Source organism: Hippichthys cyanospilos, chromosome 2 (assembly GCF_059441005.1).
Source record: "Hippichthys cyanospilos isolate Australia breed blue-spotted pipefish chromosome 2, RoL_Hcya_1.0, whole genome shotgun sequence".
NCBI lineage: Eukaryota > Metazoa > Chordata > Actinopteri > Syngnathiformes > Syngnathidae > Hippichthys > Hippichthys cyanospilos.
In genome coordinates, this window is record NC_142370.1 from 35,166,315 (window position 1) to 35,189,842 (window position 23,528).

At 47.3% G+C, this 23,528-nt stretch overlaps 1 protein-coding gene across 5 annotated transcripts; it reads left to right on the top strand.

Annotated features, from left to right (window-relative positions):
* The first annotated feature begins 76 nt into the window (after window positions 1–76).
* nfatc2a (nuclear factor of activated T cells 2a) lies at window positions 77–22,441 on the top strand. 5 transcript variants are annotated; one of them, XM_088408057.1, is made up of 10 exons: window positions 77–665; window positions 4,010–4,874; window positions 4,952–5,120; window positions 6,129–6,331; window positions 6,420–6,592; window positions 8,742–8,882; window positions 11,599–11,654; window positions 11,739–11,871; window positions 12,561–13,097; window positions 16,927–17,607. In XM_088408057.1, exons 1-10 carry the CDS (start codon window positions 608–610, stop codon window positions 16,989–16,991), a joined length of 2,400 nt encoding a protein of 799 aa, XP_088264183.1. In that variant the 5' UTR covers window positions 77–607; the 3' UTR covers window positions 16,992–17,607. The 5 variants fall into 5 exon arrangements, with proteins under 5 accessions (XP_088264183.1, XP_088264178.1, XP_088264179.1 ...); XM_088408052.1 differs by lacking the exon at window positions 77–665 and adding an exon at window positions 1,581–2,057; XM_088408053.1 differs by lacking the exon at window positions 77–665 and adding an exon at window positions 1,581–2,057 and having other exon boundaries at window positions 12,561–13,091.
* Window positions 22,442–23,528: the final 1,087 nt, after the last annotated feature.

Genomic DNA, 23,528 nt, shown 5'->3' on the forward strand with positions numbered 1-23,528 from the left:
CCACGAGCGCATAGGACGAGCGGGAGCGGCGCGGTCGCGGTTCGGCCGAAGGCGGAGGCGCGCTCGGCCGAGCCACGTAGGGCCCGCGGGGAGCGTCGCCCGCGCGGGGAGTTGCGGGCTCCCACAATGAGCTTCTTGTGCGCCGGCGTCTGCCAGAAAGCCACAGAAATGCTTTGGGCCGGGCCGGGCCGGGGAAGAGCGGACGTCACGGATTCCTGAGCGCGGGTCTTTGCAGGAAAAGCCCTGAGTCTCCCAACATGGAGCGGCTCCAGGTTTCCATGGCGAGGGCGCCCAAACAGGAGGAAACACTGAGGGAATCCCGTTATTTTACAGCATTGCACCATTATAAACACTCAGAGCAGGGCAGGGGAGCCGCTCTCGCCGCTCTCGCCGCTCTCGCCGCTCTCGCAGCTCTCGCCGCTCTCGCAGCTCTCGCCGCTCCGAAGAACCGCCCGACCGCGCTTTTTACAACTTGGACTTTTCTCTGCCTGTTCGCCTTCCGCCGTGCCATGCTTCTTACGCCCCGCTGGCTTTAATTTCCACTTTTCTTTACAATATTTTGGATTTTTTTTTGGCTCTTTTTTTGTTTGTTTTTTCGGGTCTCCCGATGTTTAGAGGGACTTGGAGCCTGGCCCAGTACCACGCCATGAGGTCCACGGATCAAGGTACTGCTCGTGTTGTGATTCTATGCTAATCCAAATATTTTGACCATTTCTTCCGTGTGGCTTGTCACGCCTCGACCGAGGGTGGACGAGTGGCATCGTCCTGGTTCAGGTTTTGGACTTGGACCAATCATTCTTTCATAATTTAGTCATGTTGGAGTGGGCTACGTTTGAGAATGGACTTAGTGTTCTCATCTTATATCACTTCTTTTTTTTTATTTTTTTCACTGTCAAACAAACATCCAAGATTATTTTAGAGTTTTTGTTTCCCAATTGGATTTACGGTATCATTTGAAGGCAGTCTTCTCCGGTTCTGGTCCACTTACAATGCATCGGAAATTTTGTCGGTGTTTTTTTTTTTTTTTTTTTTCTAAATGCTATTTGTGACGAATTTGAAGAAATGCCACTAATGTTACATCGCAACGCTTGAAAACGAGCGTCAATCCATCGTATCAGACAGCAGGGGGCAGCAGCACAATGCAAAGCCTGTGCACGTCAAACCCAAGCCAACGTCAAAAAAATCATTTCCATTCAAAACCGTACAATTATTTAAACGTGACATTATTTATTTGAGCATAACAACTCGTTATTTTTTTTCTTTTTTACATTTCAAATTAGTTATCATCCTGAAGACAATTATTATTTTTTAATTTAATCAGAATAATTAGATTCGTAACCCATGGGCATCAATATTTCGCAAAAAACAAATGGAAACGTCGCTTTTGTTGCGGCTCATAAAGATTGTCGTTAAATTTATGTATTAGATAAATACATGCAATTATACCAAGATATATATTTATATATAGGAATAAACGTAAAATATAGTCTTTTTTAATTTCTCTCCCGCGGCTCTGAAAAGTAAACTTTGATCCACATTGCGTGAGGTGGGATGATGTTCAAACTAAACTTTGTTGTGCATATGGCGCATGTTCGGTCAATAATATATGAGACCTCGTTATGTGGCACGCGTGTTATGTAAGCCTTGGCGGAGGTTCCAAAATATGGAGAGGCTGAGGCAGGGTGGGCGGGGCTCCGCCGTTCCGACCCGGCCCGGCCCGGCCCGGCCCGGCCCGGCCCGGCCCGACCTGGCGGCCCCATCACAAGTCGCAAACAAGGCGAGACAGGAAACGTGCGCACGCCTCCTCCCCGGCTTCCTTCTTGGGTGTTTTTTTTTTAATTTGTTGTTCGCGGACTGGCGAGCGCGCCCTCTTCGCCCTCTTCGCCCTCTTCGCCCCCCTCCCGAACCCGGAGCAGACGGCAGACAGATGAGCTCCTTGTACGATCAGAACCCCCCCTTGGAGGAGGAGCTGGGCCGGCTCGACGACGATCTGGACTTTGAGTACTTGTTCGAATATGAAGCACCTTGCGGCAGCGAGGCTGAAGGAGGACGTCAAGGTTCGTGAGCCTCCTCCGAACTTGAGCTCTCGCCCGGTCCGGGGCTGCAATTCGTTCATCCGTCCATGTGAGACACGAAATTCGTGTCAAGAGCGCATTTTCCCGCAAGGCAAATAACAGCTAGGCTGCCTACCTAATAGGACCACTGCATAATATTCAAATCCGACATTCGGTCATAACAAGTCATTTATGTTCGTTTGACAAGAACAGCAATGGTTTGTGCAAATGTATCAACAAGTGACGCACGGCATCAGATTCCGACGGTCTGATAACATTGAGCAAAAATACCAGGCTTGTCGCAGTATTGAAATGACACTTCTTATTTTTTTACCTCCGTTGAACACCGGCTGTTTTCTTTTTAACCCCTTGGTGTCTGGGGACTTTTTGCTAACCTGGCCGACTCGGGCTGACTTTGAAATGTTCATAACGCCCTCAAGTATAAGTATAGTTTTCTTTCAACCCCTCAAAATGTTCTGCCGTATGTCTATTGACTTACATATACATTCCAAGGGAGTTTGATTTCGAAATATTTTCCTTTTGTGAAAAAAAGTTAACCGCTACGATTTTGCGGATGGAAAATGCACACATAATGTTATGTGTCGCATGCAATAAAACACTTCCCTGCAGCAAAATAATAGCTTTCCTGCAACATTTACTTCTTGGATGGAAGCCTTTTGTCAGCTACGAGTCTGACGACGCACGCCAAGATCTTAGCGTTATGGGAGTCCAGGCTAAGCCATTCAAGGAAGTCATTGAAAGCCCTGCGAATGTCATATGCTTTCCGTTAGCGCCGCCCATTGCTTTCGGGTCGTCAACGCAAACATCGGGTTTTCAAGATGTCCGGAATTGACAATATTCCCAACTTTTAATGGCAGTAAATGAGTCCGACATGGGCCAAATTTGACATCTGCTGGACGTGCCTCTCGATTCCCCGCTTGCAAGCATGTAGAAGTGACGGCATATTGAAAGTAGTCACGTTTTGACAACGTATGCTAAATTTTAGTTTTTTCTTTCTGAATGCTTTTCCTTTGATATCGCACATCCAAATAATCTAAAAGCCCCAATCGGGTCAAAAATTCCCCCCGGGGGTTTAACAACGTATGGAAAGCTCGGTGGCGCATTGGTTAGCGTGTCCGCCTCAAAGTTCAGAGTTCAAACCCGCCTTGCTCCAGGCTCGCTGTGCGGAGTTTTCATGTTTTCTCCGAGCCCGCGTGGGTTCTCTCTGGGCACTCCGGCTCCCTCCCACATTCCAAAAACACGCATGGCAGGCGAATTGGACGCGATCAATCGAAAACTCGTTTTAGCTTGCGGGCCGCATAGCGGAAAATCTTTTCCCCATAAAATCTCGGTGTATAGTCATAAAACTTTAAAACAACTACTTCAGATTTGTTATTCTTCTGAAATGCTGTCCTCAATAGCACAACAGCACTATTAATCATAAAAAAATAAACATTACTATTAAAACATTTCAAATTTTTCAGATATTGAAAAAAAAAATTCAGCGCCTTTCTATCCTTTACAAAATTGATTGATTGATTGGCTGTATGATTGGTTGTTTGTTAGTGTGACCTGCAACTGGCCCATAGACTGCCCATTGACCGCTGGGGTCAACTCTGCAAGCACGAATGATACCGTGTCACCCAACTGCACCGTATTCTTTGAATGTCTCCTGAAAATCATCTAAAATAGTGATGTAATTTCAAAATAACCGAACGTCATCACCTGCAATCCTCGAAATGATCGAGAAAGCAAGTTTCTTCGACTAGCGCGAGCGTCGATTTGTGTTTTGGATGAAAACTGAGCACTTATGTTTGCCGTTTTGACGTCACCTTTTGTGTAGTAGCGGTAACACTTTGATTTTTCAATAAAAAGCGTCAAGCCGGTTACGGGCGCATCCCTAGTCGGAACCGTTCAGGACCGTAAATCCGATTTGTGATGTCCCCCCCGCGCAGGTGAGCCCAACCTCACGTCTCACAGAGTCCTCAGTCGCGACGACGAGCAAGCCTTCCCCTTGGAGGAGGTCCTCCCGTACGCCATCAAGTCCTGCAGTCGCTCCTACGCGGAAAACCAGAGCGGGCTCCCGGCAGGCTACGGCGGCGCGGGAGTACGGCGCTACCCGGACGACGGCCGACCGCCGGGCTCGGCCCTGAGCCCGCGGATCGAGATCACGCCCTCCCGTGAGCACTACGGCCACTCGGGCGGCTCCCCGCAGAACCGGCACCCCGGCGCGGACGGCCCGAGACCCACCCTGACCGTACCGGGCCACGAGAACCTCTCCTACCGCGAACCGCAGTGCCTGAGCCCCGCCAGCAGCAACTCGTCGGCCAGCTGGCACTCGGAGAGCTACTCTCCGTGGGCGTCGCCCTGCGTGTCCCCCGGCGGGGGCCACAACCCCGCCGACCTGTGCCCCCGCTTGCAGAACATCCTGGCCGGCTCCCCGCGCACCTCCCCGGGCGCCTCGCCCGGCGCCGGCCTGACCGAGGACGGCTACCCGTGCCCGCCGCCCTCGCCGCGGCCCGGCTCCCGCTCGGCCTCCCCGCAGGGCAAGCGAACCTACGACATGTACCGCAATCCGGCCGCGGCGCCCGCCGTCCTCTCCCGCAGCCCCTCCCCGCAGGAAGCCGCCAACGGTTTGGGCTTGCCCGCCAAACTGGTCAAGACCTCCGGCCAGCTCTACGCCGTGTACCCGGAGCGCCACGGCGAGGGCGGCTACCTGCTGTCCTCCTGCGAGCGGGAGCCCAAGTGCCAGTCGGCCGCCGAGCCCTACTTTGTCATCCCCCCCGTCTGGTCCGAGCCGCCGGTCCCCAACGTCTGCAGGTTCCTTTTGGAGAGAAGGCCGCGCCCTGCGCCGGCGCGCGGCTCCCGTCTTCTAACCCGCCCTCTGTGTCCCCTAGCCTTCCCTTGGCCTCGCTGCCCCCCCTGGAATGGCCCGTGCCCGGCCGCGCGGACCGCTACGAGCTCCGTGTGGAAGTGCAGCCCAAAGCGCACCACAGGGCTCACTACGAGACGGAGGGAAGCCGAGGCGCCGTCAAGGCCCACGCGGGAGGACACCCCGTCGTGCAGGTGATTTTTGGCACTTTTGCCATGTTCCGTGCAAACGCTCTGAAATAGGCTCTGTAACTATATTGACTTTGAGGCGCATATAATCATTTGAAGCCTGAAACGACGTGATGTTACTTATGGAAAGGATTGGACAAAACAGTGGTCAGCGGCGCAAGGTCCGGAAAGGGCGCATGGATTCTCGCATGGATTATTGACGTCGTGGGTAATCCGGGAATGGGTTCATTGTCCTTAGATTGGGATCGTTTGGTGTCCGGCTGCGGTGGCTCGATGTTGTTCTTGTACGGTCCCGCCTGGCTGGCTTGTCATCCCGCCGCCCGTTCACCTTTCCACCCGCTTTTTTACTTTTCCGAGCCTGGCCTCGGTCATGACTCAATGCTCCTGCGCGTCGCCGTGACGACCGCGCCACCGCTCATGTTTGCGCCGGCTTTCTCCTTTGTCCGCTCCCCGCGGTTGCCATCGTTACCGGCCGGCGTCAAAGATCTCCCAAAGATGTGAAATATCACCCCCGGGAGGAAATACTCGATGTCCTCTAAGCAGACGTTGCAAAATACGCAATTTTCAGCAATGGTCGGTCGATCGTTCAACTGAAAAGTCCAGAAATGACTCAAATGAATTCCGATTCTGTTTTCATTGACGTGATTGTGTGCATATCCATTGTTTTTGCTACATGGTGGGGACCAAATTCGGACCTGTTGGGTGCGTGACGACCGTTTTGGTGGACCGCGCAATTTTTTGAGGGTGATGTCTTGCTTTTAGATCTCAGTTGCCGTCTCAACAGCGCCCTCTTCAAATCCCAATGCGGACAGATGCGAGGGAAGTTACCAAAAAAGCGAACGTTATCAATCTCGCGGTTTGAGTTCTGGACTCCCTCTCCGCAGCCCGTTTGTTGTTTAGCGAGCCAGTTTCACTTTGATTCAGAACAAACAATGGCGGGCAACCGGTTCAAGGCGCGGCGTGGTCTGGCTTTCACTTCGGCGACTCCTAAACGGTGTGGGTTCCGTTCCACAGCTGCGCGGCTACAAAGGCAAGGAGGCGCTGGGCCTGCAGATTTTCATCGGCACGGCGGACGAGCGCATTCTCAAGCCGCACGCCTTCTACCAGGTGCATCGCATCACCGGCAAGACGGTGTCCACCAACAGCGTGGAGAAAATGCTCCACGGGACCAAAATACTGGAGATGCCCCTGGAACCGAAGAACAACATGAGAGCCATGTGAGACCGGCGACGGGAGGGACCCCGGAATATTTGGAGGCCGGGCTCGACCGGGGCCGCTTCTAACTTCTTCGCTTGCGTCCGGCAGAGTGGACTGCGCCGGTATCCTGAAGCTGCGCAACGCCGACATCGAGCTGAGGAAGGGCGAGACGGACGTGGGCCGCAAGAACACCCGGGTCCGCTTGGTGTTCCGCGTGCACGTCCCCCAGCCCGGAGGCCAGCACGTCTCCTTGCAAGCGGCGTCCGATCCCATCGAGTGCTGTAAGCCGCTTTGAAAATGCTCTCTGCTTTCTTTCTGACGCTGTTTGGTTTTATTAGTCTCCTTTTCTCATTTATTTTTTTTCTTTTATTTACTTTTTCTGGGTTTATACAGGTTCTTCTGAAACTGAAAAAAAATGATAACTTAAAGTGCATCAAAAGAAATACGTCAATCCTATTGAAACATTTTTACCATGCCAGAAGCAAAATATTCCATCAATAAATATTAATAAACATAAATTGATCCGGAACATTAACACGGTATATTAAACATTTTAAACTGAAGAAAAAATATAAAAATAGCGCTGATTGTATTCTTCATGAAATTCGCCATTAATGTGATTTAGAAAAACAATGCTGTTGAAAAGGTTGCGAATGAGCCTACAAACGTTGACAATGAAAGAGCCACGGCACCACCTAGGGGTGCGGATGTCCAATCACACGTAACGCAGCAAAAGCAAACTCTGTACCTTGGCGTCATACTCCCCCCCGCCCCTCTATTTGAGAAAGACTGGCTTGGGGATTCCCACATTGAAATGAGTTTGGCGCGTGGTCCCGCCAATCAAAGATGTCTTTATTTCCCGTGTGTTTGCCCGAGTGTGCCAGCGCCGCTTGGCTACATCCAAGTATGTTTACACAGCCTTATTAAAGCCGCGGCTGTAATCAAAAGACAAACAAGAGCGACTTTTTTTTTTTTTTTGCCGGATTTGCTAGGCGCACAAGTTCATCCCTGTTTGAGCAAATTGCGACATCAAAAGTCCGCCTTTATGAGGTGACATTTCCCGACTGGAAAAGCGGTCCCGCGCTGTCTGCACGGCAACCGCGTAAACGTCCATCTGTGTGCTTGGGAGTCGCTGACATTTCTCAGTTTGCCTGCAAGTTCCTCTTTTTTGGGGGGAATTACCGTAATTCCCCAAATATAAGACACGTTTTTTTCCAAAAAATGAAGGCCGAAAGTATGGACGTGTCCCATTCGGGGAAGATTGATCTGTCGGCCACATACGCCCAGTTTTGACGCACGGCTGCGCGGCGGAATTCTTACTAACCACAATTAGCGTAACGGGACGAGGCGGAGGGGGGGATGCCAGACGGCTGTTAGCAACAAGTGCCTGTTGCAGCTAACAGTGGCCGTTGTTAGCTGAGCTTGTTAGTTTCAATAAAAGAAGCGAGCAGACTGAACCGACGCCCGAGCCCGTCCTTGTTCACGCACAGGAATATGACTAAAACCGAGAGGAAAAAGTTTTGATGTCTCCAGCTGATTCAATTAAGAGCGCGCCGGTTCTCATTTCATTTGACTCCGAAATTGATTGCAGTCTTTTGGCATCTGCAAACAATCGTAAACTTGATGAAACGCTGATGCTGCGCTGCGCAACTTTAGGTTTTAACTTTGAGTAAAATGAATGAACTCGATCCACGTCGCGAGGAAAAAGAGAAACAACAAACGGCGCATTTAGAACTGGCCAGGCATTCATTGCCCACTCACAATGTGGCAAATCTGAAACACGTTTAACACGCAACAAATATATAACTTACAGATATGAAGACTAGAAAATATGAGAGGATGAGATTTATTTTCTATAGTGTTTACATTGTTGCCAAAATTAAGGGTGCGTCTCATTATTGGAGAATTACGGTAAGATCCAAAATTTAGGATTTTTTGAGAAGCCCCTTGGAAAGATAAAACTTAAAAAATTGTATAGAATATCAAAAGGTTTATCCTTCATAACGTTAACAAAAGAAAAGAGCAATATAAATCAACTTCCAACAAATGTTTCTTTTTACAGGTTAGTCTGAAGCTGAAAAAAATATCTTCGTGCTTCAGAGAGCTTGAAAAAAAAATCAATCTATTCAAACTAGAAACATTTTTGACATTTGATGCTGAAAAAAATTCATAAATGATAATAAATGTCGATTGATCTGGAACATTTTCACCTGGAAAAACGAGGTCTAAACATCGTGCTGATTGTTTTCTATATCAAATTGACCACGAATGTGCTTCAGAAAAAAAGTGGATGACGGTTTGAAACATTTTAATCTCCCTCAGACTTTGACAATGAGCGCACCACAGCTCCACCTGGTGTCATGTGTGCGCAATCACATTTTGTTGAACGTCTTGTAAAGAATTTTGAAAGAAGCCGTCGCTGTGTTGCAGCTCAGCGTTCGGCGCATGAGCTTCCCATCGTGGAGAAGCAGGACTCGGACGGCTGCTCCGTCCTGGGGGGGCAGCAGTTGATCCTGAGCGGACGCAACTTCAGCTCCGATTCCAAAGTGCTTTTCCTGGAGAAGACGCACGGTGAGTGCTCGAGCGTTGTGTGATGATCGCGCATCTATTGAAGCGAAAAGCCATCCTGAACCCAATTGGTGAGCAAAATGTGAAATCCCATCGACAGAGATTGCCGCCCCTAATAAAAACTCATCACATTGGCGCCCAAACAGTATCAAGTTAAACGTTAAAAATGGGTTAACGCAACTTAAAATAACTGTTTTAAGTGTGACTGTAATTCATCGATGGCAATTACCGCAATTCCCCAAATATAAGACGCGCCTGTGTATAGGACGCACCTTTAAATTTGGGGGTCAAATTTTGTATAAGATGCACCAACACTTTGGCAAATGTCAAAACTGTAGCAAAACACAATACATTTCATCTTCCTAAATTCTTCCATGTTTTCTTGCGTTCATAAATTGTATATTAGATGCGGGTTAAGTTTCCTCTTTCCCATATTTTGAGCCGTCAGTCAAGGCAGCGCCAGGAATAATGTGAACTCGACTTTTTGACCGTGAATATCCAAAGTTGCGCAGCGTTGGTGTTTCACCAAGTTTATGATTGCGCGTATATGCCAAAAGACTTTAATGAATAAATGAGTCAAATGGAATAACTTTCCGTTTTCTCTAACCGCTGCGGATAGCTCCGTACCTTACCGCTCTTCATTTGAAGCAGCTGGAGACATCATAACTTTACGCCATCTTCTCCGTTTTCGTAATATTCCTGTGCGGGACCAAGGATGGACTCGGATGTTAGTTCAGTCCGCTCGCTTCTTTTATTGAAAATAATGCCGTAACAACCTCAGCTAAGACGAGCTGCTGTACTGACGTCCGCCCTCTAGCTCGTACCGTTACGGTGATTGTTCGAGGTAAGAATACGGCTGATATATAAAAAAATCATATCTACGTGTCTGACAGATCAATCTTCCTCAATTGCTGTTGAAAAAACAAAGTCACTTTTTTTTTTTTTAGTGACTGTTGTAGGGCGCACCCATACTTTTGGCCTTCATTTTTGGGAAAAATATATTTGGGGAATTACAGTCATCTGACACCCCTATTTCGAATATTATTTTTGCTGGTTTGGCATCATGTCTCTCTGAATATTTGGAGCTCTTGTTTCCACATCAGCGTTGGACTGATTAGAATCACGCGGCCACCTTCAAGTCCAAATGTCATTCTCTATCTCTGGCAATGTATTCATGGCCGTTCCGCTTGCGCTTCACAAGCTTGCGCTTCACAAGCTTGCGCTTCACAAGCTTGCGCAACCGAAATGGCCGCTTAACACATGAATCTCACCCCCGCCACTATGGGAGGCATAAAGGCGGAAAAGAAAATCTTGGGGAAAAGGATTGCCGCTGTTTTGGAGGATTTTTGTGAATGACATGTAACGGCGGCCGCTTACAACTGCGGAATCCCTGGGAATGGGAGACAGCTGCGTCCGTCTGGAGCTCTGCCGGCTTGTGCGATTGCCCTCCCCCCTTTTTCTGATTTCCACTTCCTCCCTTAATCAAATCCAGAGTAAATGTCGGGGTCTCCCTTAGCGTACGTGCAACACAGTGCAAACAAACGCTAGCGCCAAGAGCGCCGTCATTGAGGGGGAGAGAGTTGGCACCGTGTGTGGAATCCCCCCCTCCCCCCCACCAACTTCTTCCCCCTCATCTGACTCATTTAAGCCGCATGCTTTTAATTAGCATGCTGACAAAAGGCTTTCCCTGCTGCGGGAACATTGTGAATCATTTTTTTGGAGGTGCCACATGTCAAGTCACGCGGCCGCACGTTTAGTTTTTCCTCGGACGACGCTTACATAAACGGCAAATTGTCATCTGAAACAAAACTCCAAATACCTGTTGGAGCGTATTATCAGTGAGCCCCTCCTTAAGTGGCTATCCCATTGAAGGGCCAACGTCGGAGAGTGTCCGCGAAGGTAGCGGGACAGGGTTTCTTCAAGGTTGCCTCATTGTCACCACAAAAACCCCATTTGAGGAAAATAGGAAACCTTAGGAAGGTAACCGCAACGAGGAGGAGCCCCGATTCCAGGCTGAACAGGTTGCTAAAACTGACACATTGGGCAATATTAATTGTCCAGTACCAAGATGCCATGACGCCAGGTGAGGCCACCGGGTAAGATCTTCCTCATAATCCGGCCCAGTGGGTCCAACCCAACCAAAGCGCCGCAGCAGAGGTGGCCCATCAAAACCCGCAGCACTTGAAGGTCTCTCACCACTTTGCCCCCTCTCCGCATCAGAAGGAGGCAGGAGGAAAGTCACAATCAAACAGACTAAACGGCGAGTGTAAAAATGGGTTTTTAGTCGAGATTGAAGACTTCAGGTCGTTTATTCCCCAGAGCTTGCTCTTGTCACAAGGAGACGAAACAGAACAAGAGCACCCGAGGACCTCGTGGCGACCTCTGGCCATCGTGAACAAACCCTGGAGGAGATCACAGAAGCCGCTACTTTCACTTGCGTTCGCCCCTCATTGGGATAGCAACTTTAGAGCAGTATCTATGCTAGCTTTGAATGCGCACATTACATGCACTTCTGCTCCCAATTGTCTTAACAGGAGTTTTATCGTCTGCGATATCATTTTGTCCAAAATCCTTTTCCAATGTGACATTTCACCTTCGGTTTCCACTTTTATCTCCAATGAAGCATTGGCAATGAAAATGTTTATGAAAAGACTGTCTCAGATGAGCAAAAATGCAACATTTATGTAGGCTAGCCTGCTTACGGACTTTCCCCTTTCAGATGGGATGCAAATTTGGGAAACGGAAGCGAGTGTGGACAAAGATAAGAGCCAGCCGGTAAGTAGAGCGCAGGAGGCGCAGGAGGCGCAGGCCCGCCAAGTCCATGCACATATATGACCAGTTGTTGCGCTTGTTTTCAAGAGCATGCTGTTTGTGGAGGTTCCGCCCTACCGTGACTCATCCATCTGCCACCCGGTCAAAGTCGCCTTCTGCGTAGTCAACGGGAAGCGGAAACGTAGTCAACCACGGCATTTCACCTACGCACCACTGACATGTGAGCGCAGTATTTACATGCACTGTGCACCTCAATGATAGCCGGTGCTGTGTTTACGCTTCCTAGGCGGTTCTCTCTTAGCGTTAACGATGACCTCAAACGACTAATTCACAAAGCTATCAAAGCGCATATATTTGCCAAAATGCACCTGAAGGACTCTCTGCTAAGTGTAATGTTTGAAGGAAAGCAGGCACCGCTCAACCTCAGGCCAACACCATGCCTGCAGTGAAGCTCGGTGGCGGTAGCATCATGCTGCGGGGATGTTTTACAGCAGCAAGAACTGTGCGGACTAGGCAGGATAGAAGAAAAAATCAATGCGGCAATAGACAGAGATATCCTGGATGAAAACCAGCTCCAGTGCGCTCTTGACCTCAGACTGGGGCGAAGGTTCAATTTTCAGCAGGGCCTCAGCAAAATATCATCGAACTTCCCTGTCGCCCATCAGACCTGATGGAGCTTGAGAATTAGTCCACCATCTTAGATAAATTCATTAGACCTCTTTGAACGCATTGGCGATTTTGACACAGGTCGGGTTTTTACAAACATGTGCACAAAGTGTTCTGCAGGTTATCAACTCAAATCGAAACGGCGGTGTTTGAATATAAATTCGTAGTTGACCCATTGACGAGATTTTTTGCTTCTCAACACAGCGGAAACAAAAATAGAGTGGCCTTTGTGTATTTGTTTAGGCGCACCCATCAAGAGCGAGCCCCTGGACGAGTACGACCGCGGCCACGCGGGCTTTTCCGCACCCCCCGTCGCGGGCGTGTTCCCGGCTCATTCCTACTACCCTCACGCCGCCCTGCACCCCGAGCACGGCCCGTTTTCCAGTATGGCCTCGTGCCAGCGCCCGGGCGCCCACCGGCGGACGGGCCCCGTGGCGGCCGAGCCCCACCGCTCCGTCCTGGTCCACGCCGGCCCCCGGGCTCCGCACGCGGCTCCCGCCGGTGCCGGCCAGCAGCCCTCCATCATCCACTTCTCCCCGGGAAACCAGGAGCCGGCGCCAGCCGGTCCGCTCATTTACTGCCAAGGCTACTCCCCTCAGGGGACCCTCCCGTCCCCGCCCCCGCATCAGCAATACCCAAGCGTCATCCAGCAGCAGACGTACGGCGATAAAGGGCAGCAGAAAGCCGGAGCGGCCCCCCAGGGCACGCCGGCCGACGGAGCCAGGAGGGTGACGGTGAAGGAGGAGAACCTGGACCAGGCCTACCTAGATGACGGTGAGTGTAAGTTCACATTTGTACTTACTCCACGTTTTATCGGCCGAGACGCGAATGGTCGTCTCAAGCCCCCCCCCCCCGCCTGAAAATGGAAGGATTTTTACAATACGCTCGTGCAGTCAAACGGGAAACGCTCAGGGCGGAAAAAAGGTGGCGTATGACTCACACGTTTGCGCTTCAGCCTGTCCGTCCGGTCCCCCACCCCCCAACTCGCATCTTTTCAGGCAAAACTTTGGCCAAACTTTGTCAGGGAATCTCCCAACCCTTGTGCCCTCTTTTCTCCAGTTCTTTGATTTTTACCTCCAAGGCAATTCGCATCAAAGGGAAAGCATTGAAAGAAGACGGCAGGGAGCTGAAATTTCACCAAATGGCACGGCCAATTAGAGTAAGTAATTAGAGAGTTAGTAATAGACTAAAATACTGCAAGTGGAATGTGGAAGAATTTGTCTAAAAAACGGACACAATACTGCAAAAGGGTCCTAAGCTGTGAGAACATGACCCAAAAATGATCAAAATACTGCACAGGGGTTACAGAGAGGGGAATAAAAAGTTGAGGCATAGCCGCGACACTTTGATACTGTTATGATGTGAAAACAAGTTCCATGGCAACCATTGTCCATGAGTGGAAGGGCCCGGCGGGGGAAGCCTCTTTGTTTGTTGCGCTTGGCCGGGGCTTCTCCTTGGCCTCGCAGCCCCCTCCGGATCCTGCGGGGGATCCCGCCGGAGGATTAGCTTTTTCCCGACGGCCGGATCCTGCCAATCCGGCTCGGCGAATTCCTTTTCGCAGCTGCCGAGCTCCAAGACCTGAGGGCGGAGGGTGGCTTTCAGGAAAAAGGAAAGGATTGTGCGTGTTGTGCCGATTGAATGGAAAATATGAAGGCAGCAGTGGAATTTGTGTTTGTTGGATGGAGCTCCCCAGGTTTCCCTCTCCGGTAAACGGCAACAGGCTTGCTACTTGTTGGACGAACGCTTGGGAGAACAGTCAACCTGTTTGAGTCCGCGTTGCTCCAGCTTTGCCTTTTATATCTCTTCTTCTCTTACTGTAACGGCTTTTGTGCTGACAAGAAAACGTCTTGTAGAACCTTCACAAGTGGTGGAGCGGATGTCGGCAAGCCTCCAGAGGGACCCGTCGTCAAAATAGTCCCGTGTATGACAGATTTCAGCTTTTTTTTTTCCCTGCGCGATCGCTACGTGACTATCCTTTGCTCATGAGGTCAGTTAGTCCATTTAGAGTTGAACTTGAGCGAGGACCGAGAAGGAGGCAAGACGCAAAAGTGGAAACGCAGGCAATGCGCAAAAATTCACAGCGAGAATCTCAGACTAGACTCGGAAACTATACTCAGACGCAAACAAGGGAGACGGCTTTGACATGACAGCTTGAGAGCTTGACTTGTTCTGATGTTTGAGAAGCAGAAACGTAACTACTGTCACATCAATCTTATATGACCGATTATAGCAAAGTAATGAAGTGCATGCAACTGTACCGTATTCTCAGAGTACAAATGGAGTTTTTTTTTCCTCATTTTTTGCATACGTCTAATTCGATAAAGTATCCATCCGTTTTCGAGTGTTTACACAGAACATCGCAAGAAATCCACTTATGTCAAGTGCCACCTAGTTGCTTCTTTGTTGTCGACAATATGGGAGAGGGCTTCAAAAGGCGAATATCATTTAAAATGCTATTCGTTTAATTACAAAACGTGAATTAGATGCAAATGACTTCTTATCAGAGCACATGCTAACATAGACCAAAGCGACATACCTGACACAAACAAAAATGCGGTACCAGTTGATCCACGGACTGGTACCGGGCCGCGGACCGGTGGTTGAGGACCTCTGCTCTAGAGGTTTACGACATGTTGTGGTTTGGTTTGACACTTGAACATGAGGAAGCAACATGAGCGGGGGAAAAAAAGGAAAAAAAAGGGTATTCCCCGCATTGTAATTTCTGACAGCCGTATCTTGTCATCTGCGAAGACGTGGGAGGCCGCATCCTGCCGGAGTTTAAGATGACTGTGCGCGCCTGTCGTCAACCGTCGTTTGTCTGCGCTATCGCAACTGTCGGTGTCGGATGAAAGTCTGGTTTTTCCTCTTTGGTGCCGTACCTTTCCGACCCACACGCGCGTTCCCGTGTTCAAACTTGACAAAGTTTATCTTGAGTTTCTAGCTGTGGAAAAAAAAAACAACCTCAGAGGCAGCAGAGCAGGTGAGGTGATTCCATCGGGTGAAGATCGGGCCTGTCCGGGGAGATAAAGCACGCGGGGACAGCTCGGACGCACGCCATAGCGTAGCCTCATTACGCATGCCGAGCACATAGCTTGAAACGGCTCCGTGCCCCTGTCAAATTTAACGTTCACTAAAGTAAAAAGCAATATAAACTTTCAACAAATGTTTTTACGGGGTAAATGCAGGTTACGGGTTAGTCTGAGACAGAAAAAAAATAACTTTAAAGTGCATCAAAGTGCCTGAAATAAGAAATAGGTCCATCCTTAGCCAAAGGGATGGCTGGGGAAGGGATAACAGTACAGTTACTCTATAAGGTTTAATAATTCAACATTTCAGTAAATAAGTGTACTGAAGTAATATTGTTCTGAAATATGAAACGTACAATACTTTTCACATTGTAAAAATCAGGCACCCGCATGCAAGAAAATTCCATCGGGGGAGGGTGACCGAGCCTACTTTGTGGTTTTTCACGTAACTTTTGTGCAGTATTTTGACCATTTTTGTGTCATATTCTTCCACGTCGTTCTGGCAGTATTTGAGGCAGAACCATGCCAATTTGAGGGTGTTTCCAAACCTTTGAGCGTACCCTGCAATTAGTTGGCAGGTGATCCAAAATCAGCCGTCAGACTCAGCCGTGAAAACGGATGCGAAACGAGGCGCCGTTCCCCTTTCAGTCACCCAGCCGAACGGCTGGCGAGGCGTGCCTCACTGCCGCCTAGCGCGTCTCGGCCCGCCGGCGCCGGTCCCGGGAGACAGACGCTCTCCTTATTGAAGAGAGCGGAGCCAGTGCCGAGCCGTCAATAGGTCCAGTTAACGCTCGGCTCTTGAAAGGATTCTGGGGAAGGGCGGAGACTACGGCAAAGTGATGAAAGTGGCCCGAAGGCATCGGGCGCCCGAGAAAATTCCGACACTGATTTCAGATGAACGTGGCGGCTAATGTGCTGACGACAGCAGAGATTCCAGTTTGCCTACTTGTCACGCTCAACCTAAAAAAATGTGCTAACTCTACATTTGGCTTACGTGGCCGCTTACTAGTGCCGGCTATTGCGTTAGAAAGGTGTGTTGCGATACATTGCGATACAGCAAAGGCGTATCGCAATATATCGCGTATTGTCATGTGCGCGGCAATACGACGCAATGGAATTCTGATCATGTTCACTTCCCCGAGCAGACTGCATTCCATAATCGAGCAAATAATAAAGTAGGCAAAAACAACAAAAAACTGTAATAGATCAATAAGTTATTGGTTCTGTACGTTACGTAGCGAGAGGAACAAAAAAAAAACCCCAAATCACTGAATCGTTACCGCTGAGTGCAAGGCCCGTGTCGTCACATTCGTTTGGTGCATTCAAACGAACCCGGGGTAGTGTTTTGTCCAGTACCAGAAAAGACACAAAAATGGGAGCTACAGTATTTCTCAAACTCGACAATATTGCGCTTGGAACAAATCGGGGCGGCGGAGGTACCTCTTTAATTTCACGCTCGGCGGGCAGGCATTGCAAAGTCCATTTTCCACAAGGTGTCCCCTTGAGCTCTGGCTTATTTGCTTTACGAAACAATTGCTATTTATATAGTGAGCTGTTACGGAGGTGTTTGTTTGTATTTTTAGTTCCACCCTTTGACTCACCGGCTCTATGTCGCCGAAGGCTTTCGATGGAGCGCGACGGGGAATGATGTGACTGACTTAGTGGAAAATGGAAGGAGTTCATTGGCGGCGCTGCTTCATTTTCAACACGGCTCCTCAAAATAAGGAGCAGCTTCCTTTTCAGCTTCCCAGTGAAATGAATGTGTATAAATTTGGCATTTTGGCCATTTAGTTTCTTCAGAAATATAAGCTTTACGAGACGGATATTTCTAACAATATGTCCAAACTTGACAATATTTCCAATTTTGAATGGCAGTAAATGAGTCTGACGTGGGCTAAATGTGACACCTATAGGGTGGACCTCTCCACCTCTCGTTTAAGCATTTAGAAGGGACGGCATAACAAAAGTCGTCATGTTTTGTCCATGCGATATTTTAGCCTCCTTGTGCATGCTTTTCCTTTCATTCCATACATGGGAAACATCAAAAAGCCCAAGTTGAGTCCAAATTTCCCCCGGGGGTTAAGAAAAACCTAGAGCAGCGATTCCCTACCAGGTTTCCATGAAATGATCTCATTTCACAACTACATCTCAATTCACCTAGCTATGCTAGCAGAACAATGGAATGCTCCTCAGTTATGGAGCGGATGCTAAGATGAAGTCGCGTGTCCAGCAAATAAACAAGCCCGTGTACATCAGTCAGAAAACGTTTGCAAGCTGATCATTTTTTTGTGTAACTTTTTTTCGATGTGGTGAAATTCTTCAATTTGGTTCCTCGGCTAGCTTGATAAAAATCGGGTCCGGTCTCGCGAAAGCAGAAAAATGCGTACTGTGGCTCAGCGCATTCAGATAAGGTTAGCTGAGCCGTGCGTCGCCATGGTTACAACAGGCGCAGACACAACACGCCACGTCACGGCAAGCAAAGAGCTTTTTTGGCCCGCTTGGAAGGGCCGGCGTTAGTCATGGCACCTAATGAGTGGCCGGCGGCGCCCCGCAAGCGACGCGCGCTGCTCCTTGCTTGTTTACTTTAACAACCAACGTGGCCACTTCGTCTTACGCTTCATACTTTAGTGTTGTGCTGACAAGCGGCCCACTCTTTTCTTTCTTTGACTTTTGAGTCGGAAAAACCTTCATTCAGCTTCTTTTTCAACTTTTTGGACAAGACTGCCCATTTGTTCTTGCGGGTTAGCAAACTCGATGAGGATCTGTACTCCACCTCCTTTTAGCGTGACGTTAACTGCCAAAAAGAGAAAATCCGCCATTTAGAGCGGAGGTGTCAAACGTACGGCCCGTGAGCAGGATCCGGCCCGCGGGGAGGTTTGATCTGGCTCGCGAGATGATTTTGACAAAAAAAAAACTTACTCAGACGATTAAACACATGGATGGATGGTTTCGTGTTGCAGAGAATTTATTTGATCTAAGACGCAATTGGGTAACCTGCTCAGATCAAGGGAACCTACTAGCGCTATTCACCTCATCGTTGCTTTAAATAGTCAATTATTATTCAACAAAATGTCACATTCAAGAAAACGGAGTTATTTCATCTCGTATTTAATGAATTGTTTAAAATTGCAATTATTCAATGACAAATGTATTTAATAGAATACATACAATATAATAATTCAATAAATGTGTCATTAATTAATTGAATGATTAATTAATGACACATTTATTGAATGAATTACAAGCGTCTTTAATGAATGAAAGCATGTATTTATTTATTGAACGGTACATGAAACGATTGAGTTCTTCATGAACAACAATATGGCGAGCGTGTGTGTTTCCCGCCGCTCGTTGCTTTTTGAACTTCCTGCTCGCCCGAGGCCCGCAGGCGTGCACCGACGATCCGCGGGCCTCGCCAGGAATCTTACTTATTTCATCCCCGTCGCCATCATTTGATTTTCTAAGTACGCCGTCTCACGCCCCCGCCATACTTTGCGCTTCTATTTTTAGAACCTTGGTGCGAACAAAGTTTCCATTTCAAACACCGTGGCTTGACGTCATCAGCAGGAAGTGATTTTAGAGCGCGACTCAACACCGACTCGCCTTCCAACCGACAAAACCGCCGCCGTTTGATTTCATGTGCAGTTGTCGAAAAAAAAAATTTTCTTCCATGAAAATCCAACAAAGAAAGGGACCATCCCCAAAATGATCAGGCACATCAAATCAATATTTTTGCATATTTCGTATACTGTATATTACAGAGTTAGTTTCTCAGAAAAAAAATGCTACCTAAATAACCCTAAGGCAAGAAGTTTGGCACTGGAAATTTTTTGGGGGTCATCAGAGAGCCTTAACCCCTGCAATGAACAGCAGCCGCATTCCATCTTGAAATTGTATAATTATTTAGTAACATATACCATGACACAAAGCCTAAAGTTTGTGTGTGTGTTTTAAAATTAAAGTATTTTTATTCACTACAGAGTTATGCAGTGAAATGATAACTTGTACCGTCATTGAGTCGCATTTTTCTGTGTTAGAAAAGCTCTACAGCATATAAAACAAAACTTACTGCGAGCAAATTTTACGTTGCGTGCTGTGGCCCGCTTAAAAATGGAAGGCGGGCCGCAAATAGTCTCCGGGCCAGAGTTTGGACACCACCTTTTTATAATATTCTAGAATATTAATAACCGATAATGTCATTTTTTTGCCCCAAAAATATTTCGTTCATCAAAATATTCAATATATTTGTTTTTAAAAAAGGTGGCAACACTGTTACTAAAAAGTTGAACATGACACCATACAGCATCCTTTACAAAAATCGAATCATGCATAATTTAAAAAAAATATTCTCAGCATTTGTCTAAGCTTTTTGAATGTTTTGGAGTTTTCCGCAACAAGTGAATTGCCTTTCCAAGAAAACTCAAAGTTTAACCGCTGTGCTGTGTTATGTAGTCGCTGCGAAATTGTCAACCAATTTCAAACAAGTGTGCATCAAGAGCTTTCGTCTCCGACTAGCGGAAATGGCAATGAAACAAGAGCACCCCCCTGTGTTGATATTGAGTAGTGCAGTCCAGTTTCAAGCTGGTTAAAATTCAGTTGACTTTGAGCGAGGAGCATCTCTAGCCTATCACAGGCCACTAAAAGAGTGGCAAAACAAGTCTACACATCCGGAAAATAATTTTCAAGGTCAGTTTGCTCGGAATGTGAGCTAACATTCTCACCCGGTATGATATCATTTCAACTTTTTTTAAAGTCCTGTTCTTATCGATGAAGCGACTAACTCGGCACGATCATTCGTCACATGTTATTGTCATTCGTTACTTGCTGTGATCGTACGTGTAGCAATGCATGATGGGATTTGTAGTTCTTGAAAGGCTTCAAGAATGCGTGTCAGTGAGCGATTAAAGGTAAATTCGTAGCGCCAAGTAAACTCCTTATTTTATACAATGGTGGTTTTCGCTTTTGAAGAATGTTGTGTGGAAATAACAATTTCTATAAGCAGAAAACACTGAGTGATATACATCGGCTGTAACCTGCTAGCCACCTGCCGACTAGCTTAGCGCTGTTGTTAATGCGCTTGTAAATAGCTCGGCTCCCTTGTTTACGCATGCGCTTGACCTACACGTCAGAAAATATCAGACTCATCGATTGGTTGTCCAATATGTCAATCAAGCGACGGCAAAGGGTGACTCTTGATTGACGTTCTTTTTTTTTCGGCTCATTTTACTCCACAATTTTTTCGTCTTTTTTTTCAATCAGATGTTTTTTTTCCTTTTACTTTCAGTGAACGAGATCATCTGCAAGGACTTGACGGGCGTGCAAAGTCAAGGGCAATCTTAGAGGATAGCTCCAAAGCCAATGGAGTGGAGATGACGTCACCCGCTTCCCCGGTTTTTTCAGGGTTCCGCCTCTGCCTTATTACGCTAACAAAGGTATTCAATTTATGCTTGTTTACTTGGGAATGAAGAAGCTAACAGGTCGATCATCTCAAAAGTTCAGTTTGGAATTAAGAAGAAACCGGTGCCTTCCCCAAATGAACTATCAAGTTCACCTGCACTGTTTTGCTTTTTTATTGACATTTTGTATAATGATATCACATGATGCGTTTTTACAAAAACAGGCGTAAATGGCGGGGATTAGTTTGGACTTTTTATATAATACACATTTTCCACAGAGATGTCTATTTTGAGATTTCGACAAAAACAACCTCCTTAAAGGGACAGTGTGTACCGTTTTCATTTAAAAGGAATCAATTCAGTGACTGTCAATTTCAAAAACTTGAATGTGTTCTTACAGAACAACATTATGTTTTAAAAATATTCATAGATCTAGTTATCATGAAATTGTATTACATGGGGGGTGGCACTTCTCCGGAGGCGGCCATGTTTCTTATAGCTATGGATGATGCAAATGCATCACCTGCAGCACCCCCTGCTGTCCGTAATGAAAAACAACCTAAATCCTACACACTATCTCTTTAAGGTCTCTAATTTCCAGGAGCCGAAACATTAAAATTTGAATCCAAGCCATTTTTAAAAAACGGGATTGGTAGAGAATGCGCACCTTTGAGAATTGAATGTGGGAAGACGTTTTTCTAAACATCAGAAATCTCAGCGGAGCGACATTAACATTTCCGTCACTTTTTGCACTAAATCCATGTTGTATATTTTCAAGGGAATTAGGTGTTGACTTAGAATACGGCAATTTCTGAATTTTGGGAGACAAGCCTGATTTTGTGAAAACACACACGCACACATTTATACGAGTATAAAATGTGTATCCTGCATAATAGTGACGTGAAGCGTGTTGACGCGGCCTGATTGAACTTTGTGCGCATGTAAATTGAAGGAGCATCTGCACTTTGACACAATTGAAGTGATCGGGCGTCTCGCTTGTACTTCTTACAACCTTTTCCTGAGCGTATATAGCAGTTTTTTTTTTTTTGTAACACGTATAATGCCATTATATTCAATTCCTAAGTCTCGCCTATGCACAGGATTCTTTCAGCCCGTGCAAAACTCCGCCTACCTGCTTTATTCGTACACACGCTCGTAAGGGATCTGCAATATTTTTTCTATGAAAAGAAGAATGTCTGTCACGCGTTCCGATTGAATCCCTTGCGCGTTGAAAAATTGAACGGCGCGAAAAGAAAGAATCTAGAAGATAGAATCAGAGGCAGATGTATTTTGATCAAATAGAATATCGTATTTTGTAATATTGCATCGCTATGAATGATATTTGCCGTTGAGCCAATCAAGCGCAATCGCAGTTGCCTTATCGTGAATGTAATCCCCCTCTTTTTGTCTTTGTAAATATAAACCTCAAAGTGCAATTTGACGCCAAAGTAGGTGGAGCTTGTCATCTTGCCTCGCGTCTTTTGTGTTTGTATTGTGCGCCGCATCAATTGTTTTGTTTGTTTGTTGTTTTTATACAAAGAAAAACCAAAGGGAATGAGGCCTGCTTTGTACGTGTCGGCTTGTGTTTTTCTCGACTTGTTTCATTTCAGCGAGCTGTTCGTGTCCCATTTACTGTTCAGTTTGAAGTCTTGCTGATTTTGTATTCTAATTAGCAATAAACTATATCATGCCGTTCCTCTGACCATTTGTTTCATTTATCAAGGGTGTCCTCACACTTCTAACGCCGTCGACCATCACTTTGCTTTGGAAAGCATTGCGGCCCACGTCAACTTGCAATTTTAACATATGCCGTGGACCACTAAAATGCGTACGGCCGGCCGCAGAAGGCCCCCGGGCCGTAGTTTGGGCACCCCCGATTCAACCCGTCCGTCTGATACGGCACGCAGCAAGTATTTTAAAACATCAAGGGCTCCATTTTTGCGATCCTGCGAGGGCGGCCTGCGCCCATTCACGGCTCGCCAAATCCTCCGCGTCCTCAGAGGGGATGGCAACAAGGAGCTGTCCGCAAAAGCCGCATCGGCACCGACGAACGGGCCGAAAAAGACGGAATGCCCGGCCGGGCTCGGGTAGGCCGGGGACGACGGTTGCCATGGAGACGGCCTGTTTGCCGCTTCCTCTGTGAATGAATCTTGTGTTCGGGAAGCCTTTGGTCCGTGATGTCAGCGTCAATGAAAAGACGGCATACAAGAGCTGTCGCCAACCTACTCCTACTCTCTCTCTCACACACACACACACACACACACACACACACTCTGCCCTTTCATACAGAAAAGACACATAAATGAAATCCGTAATGAGCTCGGTATTTCATTGATGCGGCGTTCAGCAGCCGTCCAAGACACAATCCGGACTCCAGCTAAATGGCAGTAGTCTTGAACTTGTTTTTGCAATTTACCGCAATATGAGCTTAACTTCACTTAAACAAGCGGGGATAGCCAACTCATTTAAAATCCCAATAATATCTTGGTAAATTTTTAACCTTGCGGCGTTACGTTACAAATTGTGGAAATTCATTTGATTCGTTGTTCTCATTTTTATACCTTCATCTCACGGGCCGCGTTAAACCCACTTGCCGGTCAGAACCGTATGTTTGATATAATCCAGTCGCATTGAACAAATGTTGCGTGGTGAAATGCTACTGCTGTAAAAGTGCATTCTCAAATGCTACAAGTGTTACCTTGTTAATTGTTTTTTTTCAGGCACTCTTTTTTTTTTTTTCAGCCTGAACTGTAACCTGTATAAATCCTATAAAAAATAAAGTTAACATT

Excerpts from the sequence above, each read along its gene's own strand:
- nfatc2a (XM_088408052.1), top strand. The coding sequence starts at position 1,607 with ATGAGACCTCGTTATGTGGCACGCGTGTTATGTAAGCCTTGGCGGAGG. Across the intron at positions 4,875-4,951 it reads CCGGTCCCCAACGTCTGCAG|CCTTCCCTTGGCCTCGCTGC; the intron begins GTTCCTTTTGGA and ends TGTGTCCCCTAG. Across the intron at positions 11,872-12,560 it reads CACCTACGCACCACTGACAT|GCGCACCCATCAAGAGCGAG; the intron begins GTGAGCGCAGTA and ends GTATTTGTTTAG.